Source organism: Xiphias gladius, chromosome 24 (assembly GCF_016859285.1).
Source record: "Xiphias gladius isolate SHS-SW01 ecotype Sanya breed wild chromosome 24, ASM1685928v1, whole genome shotgun sequence".
Taxonomy (NCBI): domain Eukaryota; kingdom Metazoa; phylum Chordata; class Actinopteri; order Istiophoriformes; family Xiphiidae; genus Xiphias; species Xiphias gladius.
The window spans coordinates 13,352,850-13,371,962 of NC_053423.1; the positions used below are offsets into that span (position 1 = coordinate 13,352,850).

The 19,113-nt window shown below is 39.3% G+C and overlaps 3 protein-coding genes across 8 annotated transcripts; 1 reads left to right on the forward strand and 2 right to left on the reverse strand.

Moving 5' to 3' along the window:
* Window positions 1–469: 469 nt before the first annotated feature.
* Window positions 470–9,277, reverse strand: mapk15 (mitogen-activated protein kinase 15). Of its 3 annotated transcripts, XM_040120847.1 has the most exons (15): window positions 9,105–9,277; window positions 8,786–8,939; window positions 7,199–7,297; window positions 7,039–7,068; window positions 5,867–5,957; window positions 5,285–5,415; window positions 4,562–4,725; window positions 4,236–4,375; window positions 4,085–4,142; window positions 3,488–3,625; window positions 3,184–3,289; window positions 2,688–3,012; window positions 2,072–2,202; window positions 1,737–1,889; window positions 470–1,533 (listed from the first exon to the last, which is right to left on the reverse strand). In XM_040120847.1, the coding sequence occupies exons 2-15, from the start codon at window positions 8,873–8,875 to the stop codon at window positions 1,339–1,341; spliced, it is 1,851 nt and encodes a 616-aa protein (XP_039976781.1). In that variant the 5' UTR covers window positions 8,876–8,939; window positions 9,105–9,277; the 3' UTR covers window positions 470–1,338. The 3 variants fall into 3 exon arrangements, with proteins under 3 accessions (XP_039976781.1, XP_039976782.1, XP_039976783.1); XM_040120848.1 differs by having other exon boundaries at window positions 2,877–3,012; window positions 8,786–9,277; XM_040120849.1 differs by lacking the exons at window positions 8,786–8,939; window positions 9,105–9,277 and having other exon boundaries at window positions 5,867–6,273; window positions 7,199–7,251.
* A 1,363-nt stretch (window positions 9,278–10,640) lies between these two features.
* On the reverse strand, window positions 10,641–16,868 carry vps28 (VPS28 subunit of ESCRT-I). Of its 2 annotated transcripts, XM_040121574.1 has the most exons (11): window positions 16,838–16,868; window positions 16,127–16,212; window positions 14,969–15,032; window positions 14,818–14,846; window positions 14,440–14,477; window positions 14,253–14,342; window positions 14,042–14,147; window positions 13,820–13,921; window positions 13,384–13,437; window positions 13,189–13,280; window positions 11,733–11,853 (listed from the first exon to the last, which is right to left on the reverse strand). In XM_040121574.1, the coding sequence occupies exons 3-11, from the start codon at window positions 15,006–15,008 to the stop codon at window positions 11,733–11,735; spliced, it is 672 nt and encodes a 223-aa protein (XP_039977508.1). In that variant the 5' UTR covers window positions 15,009–15,032; window positions 16,127–16,212; window positions 16,838–16,868. The 2 variants fall into 2 exon arrangements, with proteins under 2 accessions (XP_039977509.1, XP_039977508.1); XM_040121575.1 differs by lacking the exon at window positions 16,838–16,868 and having other exon boundaries at window positions 10,641–11,853.
* On the forward strand, window positions 16,230–19,078 carry LOC120786251. Of its 3 annotated transcripts, none has more exons than XM_040121573.1 (4): window positions 16,230–16,333; window positions 16,865–16,978; window positions 17,201–17,357; window positions 17,577–19,078. In XM_040121573.1, exons 2-4 carry the CDS (start codon window positions 16,886–16,888, stop codon window positions 18,617–18,619), a joined length of 1,293 nt encoding a protein of 430 aa, XP_039977507.1. In that variant the 5' UTR covers window positions 16,230–16,333; window positions 16,865–16,885; the 3' UTR covers window positions 18,620–19,078. The 3 variants fall into 3 exon arrangements, with proteins under 3 accessions (XP_039977507.1, XP_039977505.1, XP_039977506.1); XM_040121571.1 differs by lacking the exon at window positions 16,230–16,333 and adding an exon at window positions 16,381–16,525; XM_040121572.1 differs by lacking the exon at window positions 16,230–16,333 and adding an exon at window positions 16,381–16,515.
* Window positions 19,079–19,113: the final 35 nt, after the last annotated feature.

The following is a 19,113-nucleotide window of genomic DNA, read 5'->3' on the forward strand; positions in this document are numbered from 1 at the left end:
GACTTCTCCATTTGTTTATTTTAAATACGTGTTTAAGGTCCAAAAAGGGTAAAAATATCCAATATTTCCGTTACAAGTTGGTGTAACAAAGCTTTGTCCTTACTTCTTTCCTACCCCGTTAATCATCTCTCAACCCCTCAGATTTACTGAACTGCTTCTTAAGAAGAAAAACTAGCTCCACCTTGCCCAACTACAATAGTAAAAAGCTGCTTACACACTGTTGCAGCAGTATAAACAATATAAAAATGTAATATACTGTATAATAATACATCAGCAGGGGCCATTTTTCTGCAGGAGTACCAGTGGTATGGTATTAGTATTGGTACACTAGTACAGAACGTCTGTACTTTTATTCAAGTAGGATTTCGAGTGCAGGGACTTTAACTTCTAATAGAAGTTTTTATATTCTTGTATTAGTACTTTTACTTAAGTAACGAATCTCAATACTTCAACCTCTGTTTATTATTCAACTTTCTGGTAGTCTGCAGACACAGTAATCTGTTAAACATTATAAACTGGTTTCAAGAAACATTAATCTTTTTCTTTCTGTACACAATAGAAGAACAAGTAGGCTCTGTACTCAAAGATAAATACTTATTTCATATAAACAATTCAAAAAACAATTTGTAGATTTTCCAGTTATTCTGTGTCCATCTGAAACCCACTGACTTAATGTACATAAAATGTTAAGCTTTAGGTCATTAGCTACATACAGTAGATCAACAAGAAAAGTCATGGCTGGTTTAACCCTGTACTGGGCCCCTACTGACCCCGTTTGTGATACTTGGGTGAAACACAAATGTATTTAGGAATATTTGGCAGGTGAATTTTGACACACGGCCTCTTTTATAGACAGGTAGACAAACTTTCAGCTGATAATGTGCTAAAGTGGTGCATATTCCCAAAGAAATTTGTATTAATCAAATTATCACAAACCATCTAACACTCAATGAAAATGGGGCCTTCAGGGCCCCTGAAAGTCTTGGGCTTCAGGGCAGTGTGCCCGCTGTGCTCGGCTGGTAATCCAGCCTTGTAAAGTGAAACTTCCTAAAAAAATGACACACATGCATATTCTCATTAACTGCTGGTATAGTTTGATAAACGTAATATGAAGTCACATAGGATTTTACAAATATGTATTCACTGTCACAGACAGCAAACGGAAGTCCATGTCGCTATGGGTACATTCTACACAGTACACAAAGTGTTTGACATAACAGTCTGAAGAGTTTCTTTTTACAAGATCGCTTTGAGTTTGCCACACGCCTAGGCAGACTTTGTTGTGTGTTTAAACACGGGCACCACCCAACCCCTATGTAACCACTGGCATGACAGCAGTTACTGGTTGTAAGGACGACTTCGAAGCAGATTGTCCAGTTCAGTCTTGTTGATAGTACCATAGGCCTGGGAATAACTGCCTAGTTTGGCTCGAGGATCACCCGCAGCTGCCACATTACAGTTACTCTGAAATACTTTCTTGCTGAAGTGTGGCGGGGGACGAGCCTCACGAACCGGAGGGTTGGAGCGCTGGTTCTGCATGGGAATAAAAAGAAAGTTAGACATGTTATCACAGCCATTTAATCTATAGCTCAGCAAAGCAAACTTTATAATTTCCACATATTTTCATGCATTCTATGTTTAAAATCAATATTTCATGCATCATGCATGTAAATGGCCTGAAACTACATCCTGACATTGAGTCATATTTTACATGTCCTGAGGTGCAGCGGACTGACCAGTCGTGCAGATTGGACATGTAGCCCCGAGGACAAAGATGGCTCATCCTTGCGTACTAGCGGGTTGTTCTGCGTTTGGTTTAGGGTCAAGGAGAAGGAACGGTTATGGGCCACAGGGGCTGAGCATCCACGCTGAAGAATCTGGTCCATGGACTAATGAAGGGGGGGAGAAAAAACAGAATAAGGTTGAAAAGTGAGCCACACAAAGAGTCTGAGTGGGAAAGAATACAAGTAGCCAAAAATGAAAAGTGTCTAAAAATGAAATAAACCAAGATAATATCCCAAGCAAAAGCAAGGAAAACTGAACAGTAGGTGAACTGAGTTCTGGTACTTACTGTATAAGCATTGGTGCCCTCTGTTGGTGATGCAGTTGCATTTCCATTTCTGGTCTGTCCCACTAGTTTCCTACTGCTTGTAGTAGAGTGGTAATAATGGGGAGGACAAGCCGGGCTCCGGACAAAACCGTCTAATTGAAGAGAAGAGGAGTTTGTGTTTTCTACCTGAGGGAATGTGTATGTATACTGTCTGACAGATTTGTTTAGATTTTATTGTGAAGGCATAAAACTAGGGCTGGGTATTGTTTTGTATTGTTTTATGGCTACTGTTCCTGCACCAATACCAAAACAGTACTTTTTTTCTGTACCTTATTTTGAGAAATACAAACACATTTTTCACCAAATTATTTCGACATTTAACAGCCATGGTTCAAATGTTGTCTATACAAAAAAGCCACAGAAGAACTTTCCCTAAATATAAAAAGATTCTAAAATTTTGATTTAAATTGGGGACTGTTTGATAAAAGCATAACTAAACAAGATTACAAATATGACCATACAATGAATGCAAACTTTCAGAACTTCCAGCTTTCGATATATATTACATTCAAAACAAAAAAAAAATACTAAGGTTTGACATCCAGCCATGTGACCTGTAAAAAACATTCAGACATACTTGGGGCATGTGTGATGGGATTATATGTGAGTTTTCCCACGTCAGGGCTAACTAATGGACTCGTCTTCTCCACAGCAGGCTGGGGGGATACATTCACAGGCCCAGATTTGATGACGCCTGTATGTGAAAGCAGGTGGTTTTTCTCATCAGTCTTTTCATGTTGTGGTTTTCCCTCATGTTCGCCAATACCATCGCCATTCACTGCCCCTCGGTCCTTCTCTCCTTTATCCTTCAAACTGGGCTTCTCCCTGCTACTGACACAGTGTATATCCTTTGGCTGGATCAGACCTAGCATCCCCTGATTAATTCTCCTCTCCAGTATCATCTGCAGGTAAAGAAGAAGAAAGTTTACAAGGTTTAAGCCGTGTGATCAGATCAACTTCCACAATAATTAGTGACGAATGAGTTTTATTGCAGTACACCTTATATAATATGGTCTTCTGTTTACAAATTCAGTTAAATGTTGCTTCCTGGACATTTATGACTTTCTCCGTACCTCGTAAAGTTTGTTGCGGTATTGAACCACAGATAATTGTATATCATCATCTATCGGCAGCACTACGTCATAGTTAAGGGCTGGCTCCTTGGCTGGATTATGGAACCTCCAGGAAAGAAAAAAGTAAAGGATAAATAATCGCACATTATGGTAATAACAGTAACATAATGATACAAATTAACTGATCTCTCTGAACTAACTGTTCAACTAAACAAACAAATGAGAAGAGAATAAAAAAGAGATCTCTACAATATTGGAAAACCTGACCACAGTCACTAATCCATGAATGCATGCGTCTTAATACCTGGCTACATATGGGTGTTGGAGGGCTTGCTCAGCATTCAGCCGCTTGTCTGGGTTGAAAACTAGCAAACCCTTCAGCAGGTCCAGAGCATCAGGAGGCACAGATGGCTGGAGAAGATCCTCCAGAGGCACTTGTGGTCTGGTGAAGAAAGGAGAGCTAGGATTTAATACAAACAAAAGCAGGAGGAGGAAGACAGTCAAAGGAATGTGCGGGCGGGGGCTTCTACATCATTGCATCTCTGCAATAATCACTCCTCCTCCTCCTTGAGCATGTAATGAGCCCCACCTTCACCTGTGGGCTCTGATAATACTCTTCCCAGTGGAGGGGAAGAAATTTGTTATCGTCACTCCCCTAACTACCCTTGCGCCAGGAGTGACGAGGTCAGAAAGAGGCCAAGCACATACTGTACAAACTCTGAATTCACATATAAGTAAAGTAATCCATGTGTATTGAGTGAAACGCAACATGTGCATTGTTGGCTGCTTAAATGACCAGATTTACATGGACAGACACAAAAAAACGTATGCTTTGTTAAAATGTCTTGTGTATGGTTGGATTTTCAAAACATAAATCCAAAAAAAGAAAATATTTTCTTACTTCAGTAACATTCTCTGAATGACAGAGGATCCATATTCAGACTTGATTGCGAGAATATCTGAAATTTAAAATGTATTTAATCAATCCAAAGTAAAAGCAAAGTGTTAAGCATTTGAATGAATTTAATGTAGAGTTTTTTTTTTTTATTCACCTTCTGGGCCGGGGTGTGGTATGGCACTCATGATCTTCTCTATTTGGTTAATGGTGGATGTCCCGGGGAACAGGGCTTTTCCCAGCAGCATCTCTCCCAGGATACAGCCAAGGCTCCACATGTCTACACCTTTAGTGTACCTGTGGACAAGATGTACTCCTTTTATAGTCTGGTACACTCAAAACAGCTAAGTCATTTTCTAAATAAGTATACTGCCCCTTAAATTAAAATGCCATGTTACCGTCTTCATTATGGTTAAATCAACTGTTGTGAAGAACAAGCAGAAGATGTGGTTACTGACAACAGATGCTCATCACATTTGATACCTTGTGGACCCCAGCAGGATCTCAGGAGCTCGGTACCACCGTGTCGCCACATACTCCGTCAGTGCAGGATTCCCACTGTCCTCTTGGATCTGGTTGAGTGATCTGGCCAGGCCGAAATCACACAGCTTGACTACACAGTCAGTGTCCAACAGCACGTTGGATGGCTGTGGGAAACACAGACAAGAGAAACATTCTTCACAAGGACAACAACAGTTTGATTTTCACTTATCTATGCAGAGGTATTATTAAGTTCAGTGCCCAGCTTGACCAAGCTATGAAAACAGAAGTTGTACAAGGAGTGAAAAGCAGAAGTTTAATAAGAGGAAAAGGAGGAACAAAAATCTAGTTTTCAGGGAGAAGGGCCATGATGTGCATATTTACAGCAGACATGCACATGTGCTACTGAATGTAATTATATAAACATGGTATTTTGAACTTTGTAGCTTGTTTTTTTATTATCTGTATATACAAAAATAAATGTTTTGTTTAAAATATTATAATACATTTGACTTTATAATATGCATTTAGGCATAAATGCATAGTATAAACACAAAAAAGTTTAATATGTAATAAAGGTATATATGCATAATGTGGCTATCAATTTTGGTGAATCCAAATAATAGCATTTTTGGGCAGTGTGAAGTGTTTAAAATATTCTTCATATGTCAAATACATTAACTACAATTCCTAAATATTCTCCAACTGAATGAGTCACTGGCATACCTTTTGGTCCCGGTGGATAACGTTTCCTGAATGCAAGTATTTGATGGCTTTGAAGAGCTGGTACATCACATAACGTTTATGGATGTCCTTCAGTAGGGTGCCTTTCTTGATCACTGCATGCAAGTCAGTATCTGGGTCAAAGCAGAGCGAAAGTTATGTTGATTACACGGCTGCCGTAGTACTATCAACCAATGATTGGACTGTAAATCATCCTCAGTAAACCATGATTTTGGCAATGAGTTGCAAAAACATTTGCTCCTCTATAATCCCATACTCAATGACTTCAACCAAGAAACACCCCAAAAATGAAATGCTAGAGAGAAACATTGGAGGCCTGTGCCGTGATGCTGGTGTACAGTCATGGATTAGACTGCAGAGAGAGGGAGGCCAATATGTGGACTCAGCAGTAAGACAGAGCAGGCAGCCAAGGGAAGCAGACGCCCTTCCACACACACACTTCCAGCCTTTTTCAGTGCCAATTTAGACAGCGAAGAACCACTGCAGCCTTCCCCATGAACAGCAATGTTCAAGTAATGTTTGTGTGTCACAGCTGAGCAGCTCTGCATGGCGAGCAACACTCACCCATATATTCAAAGATGAGGTAAATGTCTTTATCATTTTGTGCTCGGATGACGTTTAGAAGTTTGATGATATTGGGATGATCTCCAAACTCCTGCATAAGGAAAAAAAATTCTGATTAACAGAAACAACACACGAAAGCAGAAAGCACACTGTGGCTACTGTTTGACCTGTAATAACCAGCAGGCATTGTGTCAAAGTTGTGTAAACAGGGAAAGTTTCAACAGAGGTTACATAATGGTCACTATAAACGCCATGACTACAACACTGGAGTTTCACTGGAAGATGACAGCAGCTGATTAGGAAGCGGTGGCACAGCTGAAGGTCACTTGTATGTAGGTCAGCAGTGAGACAGATGGATTCTTGATGCACATTGTCACCAGTGTGTTTCTGTGACCTGTGTTGAATACCTGCCGGCAAACCATATTTCATTCAGGATAATTATAAGACTAAAGTTGAATATTTAGCAAAAGCACCAAAAACTTAGAGGTACTTCTGCAGACTGAGAACATCCACACATATCCTTCTTGGTACAAGTTTTACCATATTGGACATCATTTACAGAGCTTTTACATTATTGCAGAGGTTTTCAACTTAGGGACTTTTGCCACAGTGAAGATTTTACCATGCTGCACCAACAGCAGTCTATATATGAGTAAGGACACGGTCCCAATGGTTACTCAATGGTTTTCACACAGTAAACTGGGCAGCTGCAAAATCAGTTTAGAAACCTTTCCACCATTTTTCTATTTTTACAGCAGTTAAATTTGAGGAAACAGTCATGGAAAAATTGACTGTACTGTGCCATAGACGGAAGGGCATGGTGTAACTGCTGCAGTAGTACAAGTGGAGCTATAGACTGCTAATAAGTACAGCGATTTATCTATAAAAACTGGGATTTTATAGCAAAATTGGAAATGAAGCTCAACCACTGACTGAGGAGTAAGGAGAAGTATCCCCAGACACAATAACTCCTGTATATAATGAAAAGATCAAGTGTCCCTACCACTTTGTACATTTAATACATTCAGAAAGAGACTGGAAGAGGAGAAAAATGATGGAAAACGTTGAGAGTGGGACTGAGATTATTAATCTTTCTTAAGAGATGACTAAGAAAATTAAGGCCTGACAAGTAGCTGACCTTTATTTAAGTCAAACACAATTCTTATCGTTACCTGAAGGAACATGATTTCTCTGAATGTCCGCTGCAAAAGAGAAAGAAAATAACAGTTAGAATATGAACTCCACAAACACAGCCAAACTCGTACCTAACTAAACTCGTATTTAACTTAGTTAAACTCATATTTAACTTATTGTAGACCGGACAGTACACACCTGGGCATCTGTCCTGTTTCTGAAGGCATCAAAGATCTTTTTCACAGCCACAATCTCCCTGGTCTGTCTGTCAGCTGCCTTCCATACGATGCCATAGGCCTGAGACAGATACGAAATGTAATGATAACATTACATCAGGGCCCTTCTTCACCCTGTAGGAGTGGGCCTGTATTCTGTACCAAGTTTAGCATTAACAAAGTTTTAAAAGCAGGATGTAAACACGGTAATAATAATAATAATAATAATAATAATAATAATAGAGCAAACTAAAATGGGGAAACACTGAGTTCAGGGCTGTAGCCAGGATTTTAGAAATACAGGGGTCTTAAGTCTGAGAAGCTCTTCCATACCCAGATAATTATAAATAGATCCAAAAATTCTGCAAATGTAATTTAATTTTTTTTTTTAACCATGTTTAATTCACTACAATTAACTGTAATATATTATATTCTCTTAAATTCATTTTAAAACAGTTGCATGCCCAAGAGCTAAAAGCTGTCAAATTTAAGAACAGTGAGCAGTGAGCCTAAAAAATATTGGTATAAAACGTTAACTGTACTTGTGATCACCATGTCACTACAAAAAAAAAAAGTTAGGACATGAACTCTGTGTTCTCAGTAGTAGCTACAGCTCTTGACTATGGTGAAGGGAGGGTGCTGATATGGGCAGTGAAGTCAAGCATAAGAGAGGCAGCAGTGAGGCAGAGCATCAGTGCACACTGTTATTGTAATGACACAAGGAGTAGCGCTGTCATCTGGGGCAGCAGATCAGATTTAGACAGCACCGGTGACTCTATGGCTGTTGTCTCCATCAAACCCAGGCTCCAGATAATGGGTTATAAACATAGCAATGCTATTCGGAACAATTTAAAGCAATCTTTCCTGCTGTAAAACCACTTCATGACTTTCTAACGCCATTTAGCACTGTGTTGCTCACTACTGTTCAGTTCCCTGACGCATGACTGCAAAGGATGCATTGGTCAGCTGTAAACAGGTTGAGCAGCTGTGTAACCTGAGTCACAGTCGCCCTCAGGTATGCCTAATTAGCCAATATGACGTGTCTACGTGGCAGTTACCACCTGGACATTTAAAGCCGAGCAGCAATTTGTGAGTCTCCATTGACAGTCTATGGAAACAAACCAGGCTGTTTTTAGTCCTGTGGCAACCGGACCCGTGGAGAGAAAAGCAAAGGGGTTAGACTCTAAAGGGAACAAGTGTCCTCACACATCAGCTGATCTGCAAAGAAAGAGTTTGTCCTGCCAAAGTAAATAAACCCCATGCTTACAACATTGGTATTCACTGAGGACCTTAAGTCCGGAGAATTTCAGGAATTCCTTTTAAGGCTAAAGTACAGAGGGGCTGGAAGATGTGGTAAACATTAAGGGACAGGTAGAAAAATGGTTCATCTAAACATGGGTTTTGCAACACTTATAATGCACCTGCAAACTGAAAATGTAAGTGAAACTGGCAACTTAAAAAAAACTTTTGTAAATGCATGTGATTTATGTTGAGAGTTGTGAATCTTATAGACTATGATCAATTAAATTCACTATCCGTTACATTAGGAATAAAAAAAAACCTCACTCACCCCCTTTCCAAGTCTCTTCTTGATTTCATACTTTAGAGAAATGTGTTCCTCCACCTCAGACACGTTTGCTGATTCATACTTTTTGCTCATTTTTAAAAAAATTTTTTTTTTTTTTTTTTACAGCTCCTACCACTTGCTCTTCACCATATTATTCCTGAAGGAGATAAGTAGACTTGGAATGTCCGGAAAACAGGTGTTGAAAGGCAACGTTGGAGGCAACGACTATTTCCACAACACACACTACGAATGAATGGATGCAACAGCCGAGTCAACATGCGACCCTGTATCTCTATTTGCGGTCACACGTCGTGTTGCTTACTGTTCAGGCAATCGATGTCGGTCGAGAGGCAGCAGGTTAGTTCTTCGCCTCCATTTAGTTGCCGAAAATTCAACAAACTTATCCAGGACTGAGCCAAATCTATTGTTGTTTGTCCAAGTGAGTCGAGCCTCGCTATAAGTTTTGATACTTCCACACTGCTGCCACAAACAGACGAGCCGAAGAGTTTTGTCTTTTTTTTTTTTTTTTTTTTTTTTTTTGTTGTCCTGGTAACGAATGCGCTGCTTCCTGGTTCTTAAAGGAGCCGCGGCACAAACGCAAACACGTTCCCTCACCTACAACAGCAAGGGCTGCCACAGGTGGACGTTTGGTGATGTAACGGGGATGATGATGATGATGATGATTGATGGTCGCGACACTAGGAGTAAAAGAGGACCTCCTCTCACCTCTTCCTCTTCCAGTAGGCCACACAGACGGCTGCCTTCTTCAACGCGGCCTCGGTTAAAAATGGTCTAAAGTCAAATGAAGTTCCCTGCAGCGTGATGAGGAACGGCTGTTTCTCTTGGCTTTAGTTCTGCAGTAAAATTGAGCCATTACTCGCCGTAGCTCCTAACAGGCAAGTGGAAAACAAAGAGGTGCGTCAACTATGCCCTCTGTCAGCGATCTGCACTGGATGACCTATTAATATTAAATGCAACTTCTGGGAACAGTTTATTCCCTTCACTGTTGGAAAAGATGAAAATTCATTCATGGCAGCAAAAGTAAATGATTCACCTGGGAAGATAAAGCTACTATAGGAATGCAAGAAAAGGGAAATTAAAACAGTAAAGATTGTGGTAACTATAAGGATTAAAACAATAATCGGTCAACTCAAAAAATACCTACGAACATGTCCAGGCCAATACACAGTGGCGAGCAGGGAACTGCACCACGGACCTAGACTCCATATGGCTCCAAAAGGCCCTCATCACTGCATGTTGATTGGTTTTGTAAATGTGATTAACTGATTAATTAATTTGCAAAACTGCAATTCAGTGTCAACTAAAATGAGTATTCAGGCATATTTTTTAAATGAAAATAAAGGTATTATTATTATTATATTCCCCAAACCAAGGTATTAAATATATTATCGTTTTAGCAGTTATTATTCTAACGTTGGAGTACCGCACTTAATCAGAACTTGGAGGCAGCAGGGTACATACTCAATGCAGAGAGACGGTGGAAGTGGGTGGCAAATGTGGGCCCAAGAGCCCTCGGGCCCCTAAAAGGTAAACCCAGCCATGGCCATTATTAGGCTGTTGTGGAAGCGTGATAAAATTATAATAGACATGCATGAAAAAGATCATTAAAACAATAAAGATTATGGTCAAACTAAATAAAGCGATAAATAAAAATCTCAACACCTTAAAAGATTATCTATAAATATGTGCAGATTAATAAAGTGTGGAAAGTAGCCTTTTCCCCTTTGTTACATTTCTAAACTTGTCAAATCATAAGTTGAACATTTTGAACAAGAAAAAAAACAACTTTATGAACAAATTTCATCTTATGCACACAAAACAGACATAAAGTTGGAGGTAGACTTTTCAACTTTATTTCTAAAAAGATGTTACATGCTTTTATTTAAAAATCAAAACTATTATTTACAATGATAAATCTTAATAAATATGTTCTCCCTAATGGTGTTTGAGGGTTGAAACATATTTAGTAAGCAAAATAAGGGGGGGGGGTGTCCACCTCTCTTTTGCCCACTTAATGTGGCCAAACCCTCACTTCTAAAGGAAATATGGATTAGGCATGTTAACATAGGACAAAATGTAGACAAACAAACAAAAGCATTTCCTTCCACAATAGTTTCAATATAATGATTAATGTGAAGTGCAGTCTAATCATCTTCAGAGTCCAAACAATTATTTCAGCTGCATTTTATCAGTTAATCGACAGACAAAGAAGATGAACTGTTACCTACGTTGGCTTCTTTTACTCTATTGACAAACGCTAGTGTAGGATTCTACATTACAAACTTGTGTAATGGGAAAACAATTGTGGTACACAGAACAAAAAAAATGTCCCCAGGTGGCAGATAGTGGATACATTTAGGGTACCATAAAGAAAAAAATATATATTTATCTTTCCAATAATAAAAAGGCTTTGGCTGTTGCAACCTTTTCTTCATGTGCAGAATATGTCCAATATAATTGATTCATGCTTCTCTGTTGGTGCTCTGCAAAACTTAAGTATAAAATTAGACCTTTTTTGAAATTACAGTACAAAGTTAGAAGTTAACTGTTTTGTCAAGATCAGAATTAACAGCCAGAGTTAAAGGATTTATCACACACGTTTGGCTAGAAAACAGGCCAATGGAGCATCTCACAGCACAGGAAGAGCCCAGAAGGCAAGGCTGCAAGCAGCACGATGTACCACAAACAGTGGAGTATACTCTACAAGGTGATGGGAGTTTGAATTGTGCGAAACATGGATAAACACATAGGGAACAAATTTAGAGATAGAAAGGGAAATAATTGGGGAAGCAGGTGAGAGAAAACCTGTCCCCGGACTTAAAGCCCCTCCCTACCAATAACCATAAGGAGAAAGTAGAGCATTTCTTTTAACTTAGCAGGTATCAAGAGTCAGAATCTCAGACAGATGATTCAATGATGAAGAGATGCTTTAGGAGGAGTGGAGGAAGCGGTTGAAGGCGTTGTAGGCCGACTCCAGGTCAAACAGCATCTGGCGCACCTGATTATCATCCAATTCGTCTGAGGCCGACATGCTGCTGAGGGTGGTCAACCTGATGAGAGAAAAATCAAGAAAGATGACAATTGATACAGAACGTACCCTATGTTACACCAACTGTTGAAAGTAATGGAGTTGACTTGAGGTTTTAAAACGAAGAGTTGTCAAGGAGTGGGCATAAGTGCAGCGCTACTGGGGATCAGTGCAGCCATTTTAGCCACTGCAGAAGTAGTCCTACTTATACATCACATTCAATGAAAGGTCAAGTTTCCCTCCTTTTCATTCTTTTCAAAGGAAAGTTACTATGATGATAATATACTTAATACAGTACATTGTGAAATTTGTACTGCCAATTGAATGCTGTGCTCCCACAAACTAAAGAATAAACCTGTGGAGTTGTTGAAGTCGACTTTTAGAGCCCTTCCACAACGAGGCAGTGACGAGAGAAAAACCCACATTGGTTTCTGGTGTGATGCTTCAACACGAGCTGTCAGACTGAGCTCCACAGGGAATTTACAGAGGTCTGATAATGCTCAGCTGTGCCATCCAAGGGGGATTTCAGACTACTATAGTAACTACTCGACGTACACTCACTTGATTAGGTACACCTGTAGAATTTAATTGAAAGCAATACAACAGCTCCAGGATAAAATCTACCTACAAAAAGTTAATGTTCAGTTTTGATTGACACTGTCAGACAGGTATTAATTTAACAACATGTTTATTACTGAGGTTGCAGATAGCAGTAGTCTAATGTTTTGCCCACTCCATTTCCAAACATGGGGCCAGAAGAAAATTAGGAACATGTTTCTGCATAATGCAGTACGATAGCACCGCTAACTTCGACCTCAGTAATAAATATATAGCTGAATTAACACCTCTTGGAAGGTTTTAACAAAAACTGGACATTATAAGGTTCGTAAAGAGAGACTATGTGTAACAGCTGTTGTACTGATTTGCATTAGATTGTGTAGGTGTATTTAATCAACAGACCAGGGAGTGAAGTTACTATAGGTTAATATTAACCTCTAGCTGCTATAACCCTACTATTGTTTATATTGTCGGAGACTTTTAGCCTTTTGAGCCATAAATTCTGTTTTTCTCAACTGAAAGAAATACATTTTTGAACCGACTACAATAATTGTTCCAGGTTTTGTCTGACGTGTTATACAGCATTTACTCATGAGCAACAGACTGCAGTAAATGTTCATTAGTGAAAATGTATTAGTTTACTTCATGGACACCTCTCTGCACAACCCTTCCCACCTGAGCAAATATGTGCGTGTGTCCCTGTGACTAGAGTTTCAAACAGCACATAACATCCTGCACTGAACTGGCATGAGGCTTAACCATATAAATGCTGCAAACTGGGTGGCCCGGTGTAACTAACCAGAGGCTGACTTTGTCCTTAGCCTCTGAGTCTGGGGGCATGTTGCTCATTCTGTTCATGGTTTCCATCAGCTCCCTCAGGTCTGGCTGGATCTGGACCAAAGGAAAACGTCAAGTTTTCAACAAAAAAGTGTCAGGTATCCACTTAAGCAACCAGTACGATAAGTCTGCCAACATTCTGCACTTTTCCATTTACCTCATCCATGGCCCTGATCTCCAGTCTCAGCTTGTCCATCACAGTGATGAAGAGCTGAAGGTTAGATAACACGATAGAAAGTAACACACAATGAGACAACGCTCAACATATCTTCCAACTTCCACGGTCAGCAACAAGATATATGAGTTTTTTTTGCCTCCAGTAACACAAACAGGGCACATAGTCTTTGCCAGTATCACACTATCCGTCCGCTGATTTTATGAGCTGAGTTAAAAGTTGGCAGTGGATACAGTTGGCAACACCCACTCCCATTCTTCAATGACTGAGCCAAATGAAGTGAAACCACTTCAGCCACTTAGTGCTCAAACTGAACACACTAAATCATTTGACCAAAAATCAACTGCAACATTTCTTATTCTGGAACGCGTCTAAAAAATAAACCTCCAGTTTGAACTGACTGACTGAGAGGACGTACAGAAACGATATCTGCAATGCAGCGGTTCAGGTTGCCCTTGTCATCCTTGATGGTGATTGGGCGATCCTCCTTAATCCTTTCCATGGCTAGTGGACAGTCGAGCTAGGGGACAAATTGAAAGGAGCAAGATCCTTACTTAGGCAGCACCACAGAAATAAAATCTAACTTATAACATTGGTCAGAAGGGTCAAGAACTTAACAGCACTCCAACACAGAACTCACTCTGTACTTCCTGCAGAAATCATCGATGGAGCCAACGTCAGAGCCCTGCACCTGTTTGAAAGCAGCCTTATACTGCACCAAGAGTCTGGAGCAGGAAGCAGTGTACCTGAAACAGACAAATCCTCCACATTAATAAAGACATACTATCAGGTTACAAGTGGTATTTTTGTCAGTCTTTTAAACACAACATATAAAATCAGGTATAACTCACTCATTAGGTGTGACACAGTCTTTGATGTAAGCCTTCTCCAGGGCCTGCAGGGTCTTGACAACAGCAAACAACTCGGCCATGTTATCATACCTTTTGAAACAAAGTTGACAATGTTACAACACTGGCACCATTATGAATCTAGTGTGTTCATATTAAGCTGGTGATTGGAAATTTATTTGACACTTACTTCTCTCGTTCCCTTGCATTTTTGTATAATTTCACTTCCTGAAAAGATATGATTCATGGTGACACACTGGCTCTGGCTGACATGTAAAATATCACATATTTTTGATTTTATCCCTGGATTTAGTTCAGTTTAATGAAGTATTTATTGTAGCCGTAACCATAAAAATGGTTGGTTTGATTTTCTTCCAAGTAAATTTAAGCAAAAAAAAAAAAAAAAATAATAATAATGATAATAATAATAATAATAATAATGATAGACAATTCAGATAGATCAGATAATTGTAATATCACCAATGACTGTATTTCATTACAGTTTATACAGATTAAACATGTTTGCCAAACCTTAATTAAAGCACTCACTAGAAGTAGCAACATTTACCTCATATAACTCTGGTTTATTGGCCGGAGCTAAGGAAAAAAAAAAATGAAATGTTTCAAGTGACATTTATTGGCAGTAACTTTTGAAAGGATGATGCTTTTACAATCTGAAAACCTAAATTGTAGATATTAGATCCATTTCAATGTCTTACCTCCTCCTACACCTCCTGTAACTGGTATCCCGTGGAACATGATGCTGATATATCAGAACTTAATCTGCAAAAAGATTTCTGTTACAGTTTGTCTAATAACTCATTAGTGTTTGTGACCAAAAACAACCAGCCAAATCTAACTGAACTGCAAAATAGCAGAGCACACCTTGATCTCGCACAGCCAAAACTACATGCAATGTTAAATAGCAAATGCCAATGTTAAGTGTGGGTATTGTTTAGGCTACAAGGGATTCATCAGGATTCAGGAGACTTGTAAATTTCTTGAAGGAAACCCAGTCAAGTGTTCAATGGTATATATAGCATTGAAACGAAATACAATTTGTTGGCTTAACAGTTACACAGCACAAATCAGAAATTAAATATTCAAATAGAGCTGCGATTAGTCAAGTAGTCAATCAACAGAAAAATTGTTGTGAACAATTGTGATAATCGATTAATCATTTCAGTCGTACTTCAAGCAAAAATTCAAAACCTTCCTCAGTTGCAGCCTGTCCTTTGAGAGAATTTGTCTTATGTAATGGTAAATTAACATCTTTGGATTTTGGACTGTAGGTCGGACAAAACAAGCAATGTGAGGGTATCATCTCGGGCTTTGGGAATTTGAGATAGGCATTTTTACTATTTTATGACATTTTATAAACCACACATTAATAGACTAAATGAGAAAATAATCGGCAAAATAATCGATAACAAAAATAATCTTCAATTACAGCCTTATTCTCAACTTTAGTTTCTTTTTTGCCCAGCCTTAGGGGCGACTGAACTAATGAACACCCTAGAGATGTTAGAGGCTGGCTGTAGTAGTTAAACCGTTCAGGGTAAAAATGTTTTTTCGCTGAGCACTGACATTCACCCACAGAAACAGATCCACTTAGAGGAAAACCTCCCCCCTGAAGAAAGACCATCAGCCTTTAGTGTATTGTTTTGTCGAACTAGCTAGCCTTAGGTTAGCTGTCGAGGCTAGCTCTTAAGCACTTCCTTTATGATTTATTATACCTAGCACATGCAGGTAGTTGTTTGTAAACACTAGACTTTGTATTAGTGAACATTACTATGATAGAGCTAGGACGCCCGCAGCATTTTATGTTATGGCAATCTCAGTGTTTAATCTTTGAAATTAAAAGACACTTTACTCACCCTCTCGGCAAACTGCTGTGACGTGAACGTAAACACACCCTTCTGTAAGGACCAGCACACGTCAAAATATTAGCTGTCCGTCGTGCCTTAATAGAAAGGAATAGTTTTTAATGTTAATACTTGTGTATTGAACAAAAGCAGTTTATTTTTGGATTTTTCACACGTTACATTTTAACAGAGCTGTTGCGGTAAAGAAGGGATTTTAAGGTTTGATCGCATTTCATTGTTTTTACACAGTCAAACGTCATAGACAGCCCATCGTCGAGGCGCCAGACTCAAACTAACAGAAACGAGGACGAATTTCTAAACAAAAACACAATTAACTAAGTTATATAGGTATAAGTAAGCGCAAAAAGAAGGCTGAGAACATCCCTGTGCAACTTTATGAAGTCAGTTCAAGTATGATATGATCGTTCTGCGTTATATGGCAAACTTAAGCAATGTTATGATTAATAAACACCGCCTAGCTGTTAGCGAAGATGGCTAACTCAGAACTATTATACTGTGATAGTGTGAATTAATAGTAAGAAAAATCACACAAAAAAAACAGTCATGCAGGATGAATAAGGCGGGAAGTGCATTTGAATTCATTTTTACAGCGTTCATTAAAACTTTAACGTGAAAACATACAAATAGTCTTCGAAACAACCATAACAAGATAAATCCTGGAGTGACCCTATTTCGGATGATTTCCTAGTTTATCCTACTCACAAAAAATATTTTTATTTAATCTATTAGATCTTTTCTTCACTCGCAACCATGAAGACCTCCAAACCAGCACTGCAGACCTCTGCTCAAGACGAGTGCGGTGTTTGGCTGGACACAGTGCATCTTAAAGGAAAAGCTAAACAGGTAACTGTGGAAACTGTCTTTAAATTCTGACTAAATGGCTGTTTTGTTACCTCTCAGTAAAGCAGTGACTTAATGCATTTACTGACTTGTACACAGTAAGTACCACTTACAGTATATCACTATTACTAAGTAGAACTATCTTATCAATAGCCTCTCAAGCTGTTGTTAAAACTAAGTTTTTTTAGTAGGACCATATTTCATTCTGCACATCTAATATTTCAGAAACGTCTCGCCCGTCCCATTTCTAAACTGCTGAACCCCTTCGCTGGAGGTGGAGGATACAGTCTGGCTGTGGCTCTCAACTTCACTCAGACCAAAATGGAAATGCCAAAGACCAAACAAAGCTCTATATCAGCCTTCTTCACACCTCAGCAAAGAGGTAAGTAGCTAAAAGTCTTAATGTCTCTCTTAAAAACTCTTAAAACTCTGCTGCCATCAGGCTGTCAGGACATTGTCTTGGGATTATTATTGTCGTCAGAAGAATCAGTCAGAAGCTGGTAAAGCTGCAGTAGACTGTTGACTTGCTTGGATGTATAAATTGCCATTGTTCATTTCTTTTTATGTTAACTAAATGCTCTCTTATTCCATCTGCCAAAAGTTCTCAATAAGATGTCTACTTCTGAAGTACCAAACATGGATCCAGTGCAGTCTTCCTCAGCATCGACCTCAATTGCACCTGCACCTGTTGCATCAGGGACAAAACGAAGACGAGAAACGTATCCTGAAAAGTCTGACTCTGAGCCTGGTGTGGATCATGAATGGAAAAGTGAAAATGTGACTGAGTCTGGGGCAACAGTGTGGCAGGAGCAAGGTGAAGCAAGTCATTCAGCTACTCAAAACATGTACTGTGAGTCTGAAGAAGAGCAATCTGAGGAGTTTAATCCACCACATAGTAAGAGAAGGTACACTGACACCTCGTCATTAACAGATGAGAGTCAGCCTCTTCCACAGGCATGGAGTCAGGACCCACAGCTCGTCTATAGCCAATATTCTGACATTGAATTTTATCCGACTAATCAGAAAAACACCACAGCGAACATCTTCAACGACTCTGAGCCAAATTTCCTAAACAGTCTACAAAGTGAGGAGGCCTTTGGATTTCAGATGGATCTGAAGCGGAGTACCTCTACTCAAAAATCCTTTAAACACTCTCATTCTTCTCAGGCGGAGGATGAGAAAGAAAACAGCAGGTTTTTGTATTCAGAGTCCCCAAGTAAGCACTCATCTTTCTCTCATATTGGACTTCTTTCAAATCATAAATGGACAGAACCAAAAACTGCATCACCTCGAAAACACATCCATTCAGATCAACTGTGGAATAAGACTGATAAAGAAGAGAGCTACATCTCACAGTTCAAGTGGACAAAACCGAGTAGCACTCCCTTTAAAAAACGATCACCCCAGCAACAGAGCAGAGAGGTTGATGAGGACAGTCTGGACATGTTGTTTACCCAGGACTCTGAAGGCTTCAGGGTGATCGCACATAGAGGTCTGCAAGTCAGGAGTCCACTCAAAGATCAGAGTAACATGAGCAGTGGGGTTGTGAGAACTAGTGTTTTCAAGTCTTTGGTGGAGAAGGATGAGGAAGATGAGATGCTCTTTACTCAGGACTCTCAGGGAAATATGTTGATCAAACACTGAAAGGATCATTTGAAACTCAGTACCAGGAGTTTTGCTGTATGTGGATAGTTAATCTATACTTTTTAAATAACTTTTAATCGTATTTGTGCCTCTTCCAATGTGTCAAATTGGGACACTCTCTTGTTGTTTCTGTCTCAACCTGACTGATTCACCCTGCGCTTCTCTAAAACTGAAAATATTGATGCTCTTCTCTGTGATTGTCCTCTCACCTCTCTTCATCGGTAGATCTTTTGTATTTTCCTGGAAGTTTTTGTCCCCCCTATTTCTCATGTTGAAGTTTGTTTCTGTTTTACTATATTTTTTTTCTTTTGGTGTGTATGACACTAACATGTCCCAGGAGGTGCAACTCCTTTTTGTAATAACACGAACAAGCCAGAACTGGGAGTTTTGATTTTATTTGAAAAATGATACACAATTACGTCAAATTGTTTTAATTTAAATTAAACGTTTTGAAAAGCATTAGTGGTGTACACTGTCTTCTGCCCTATGCAAAA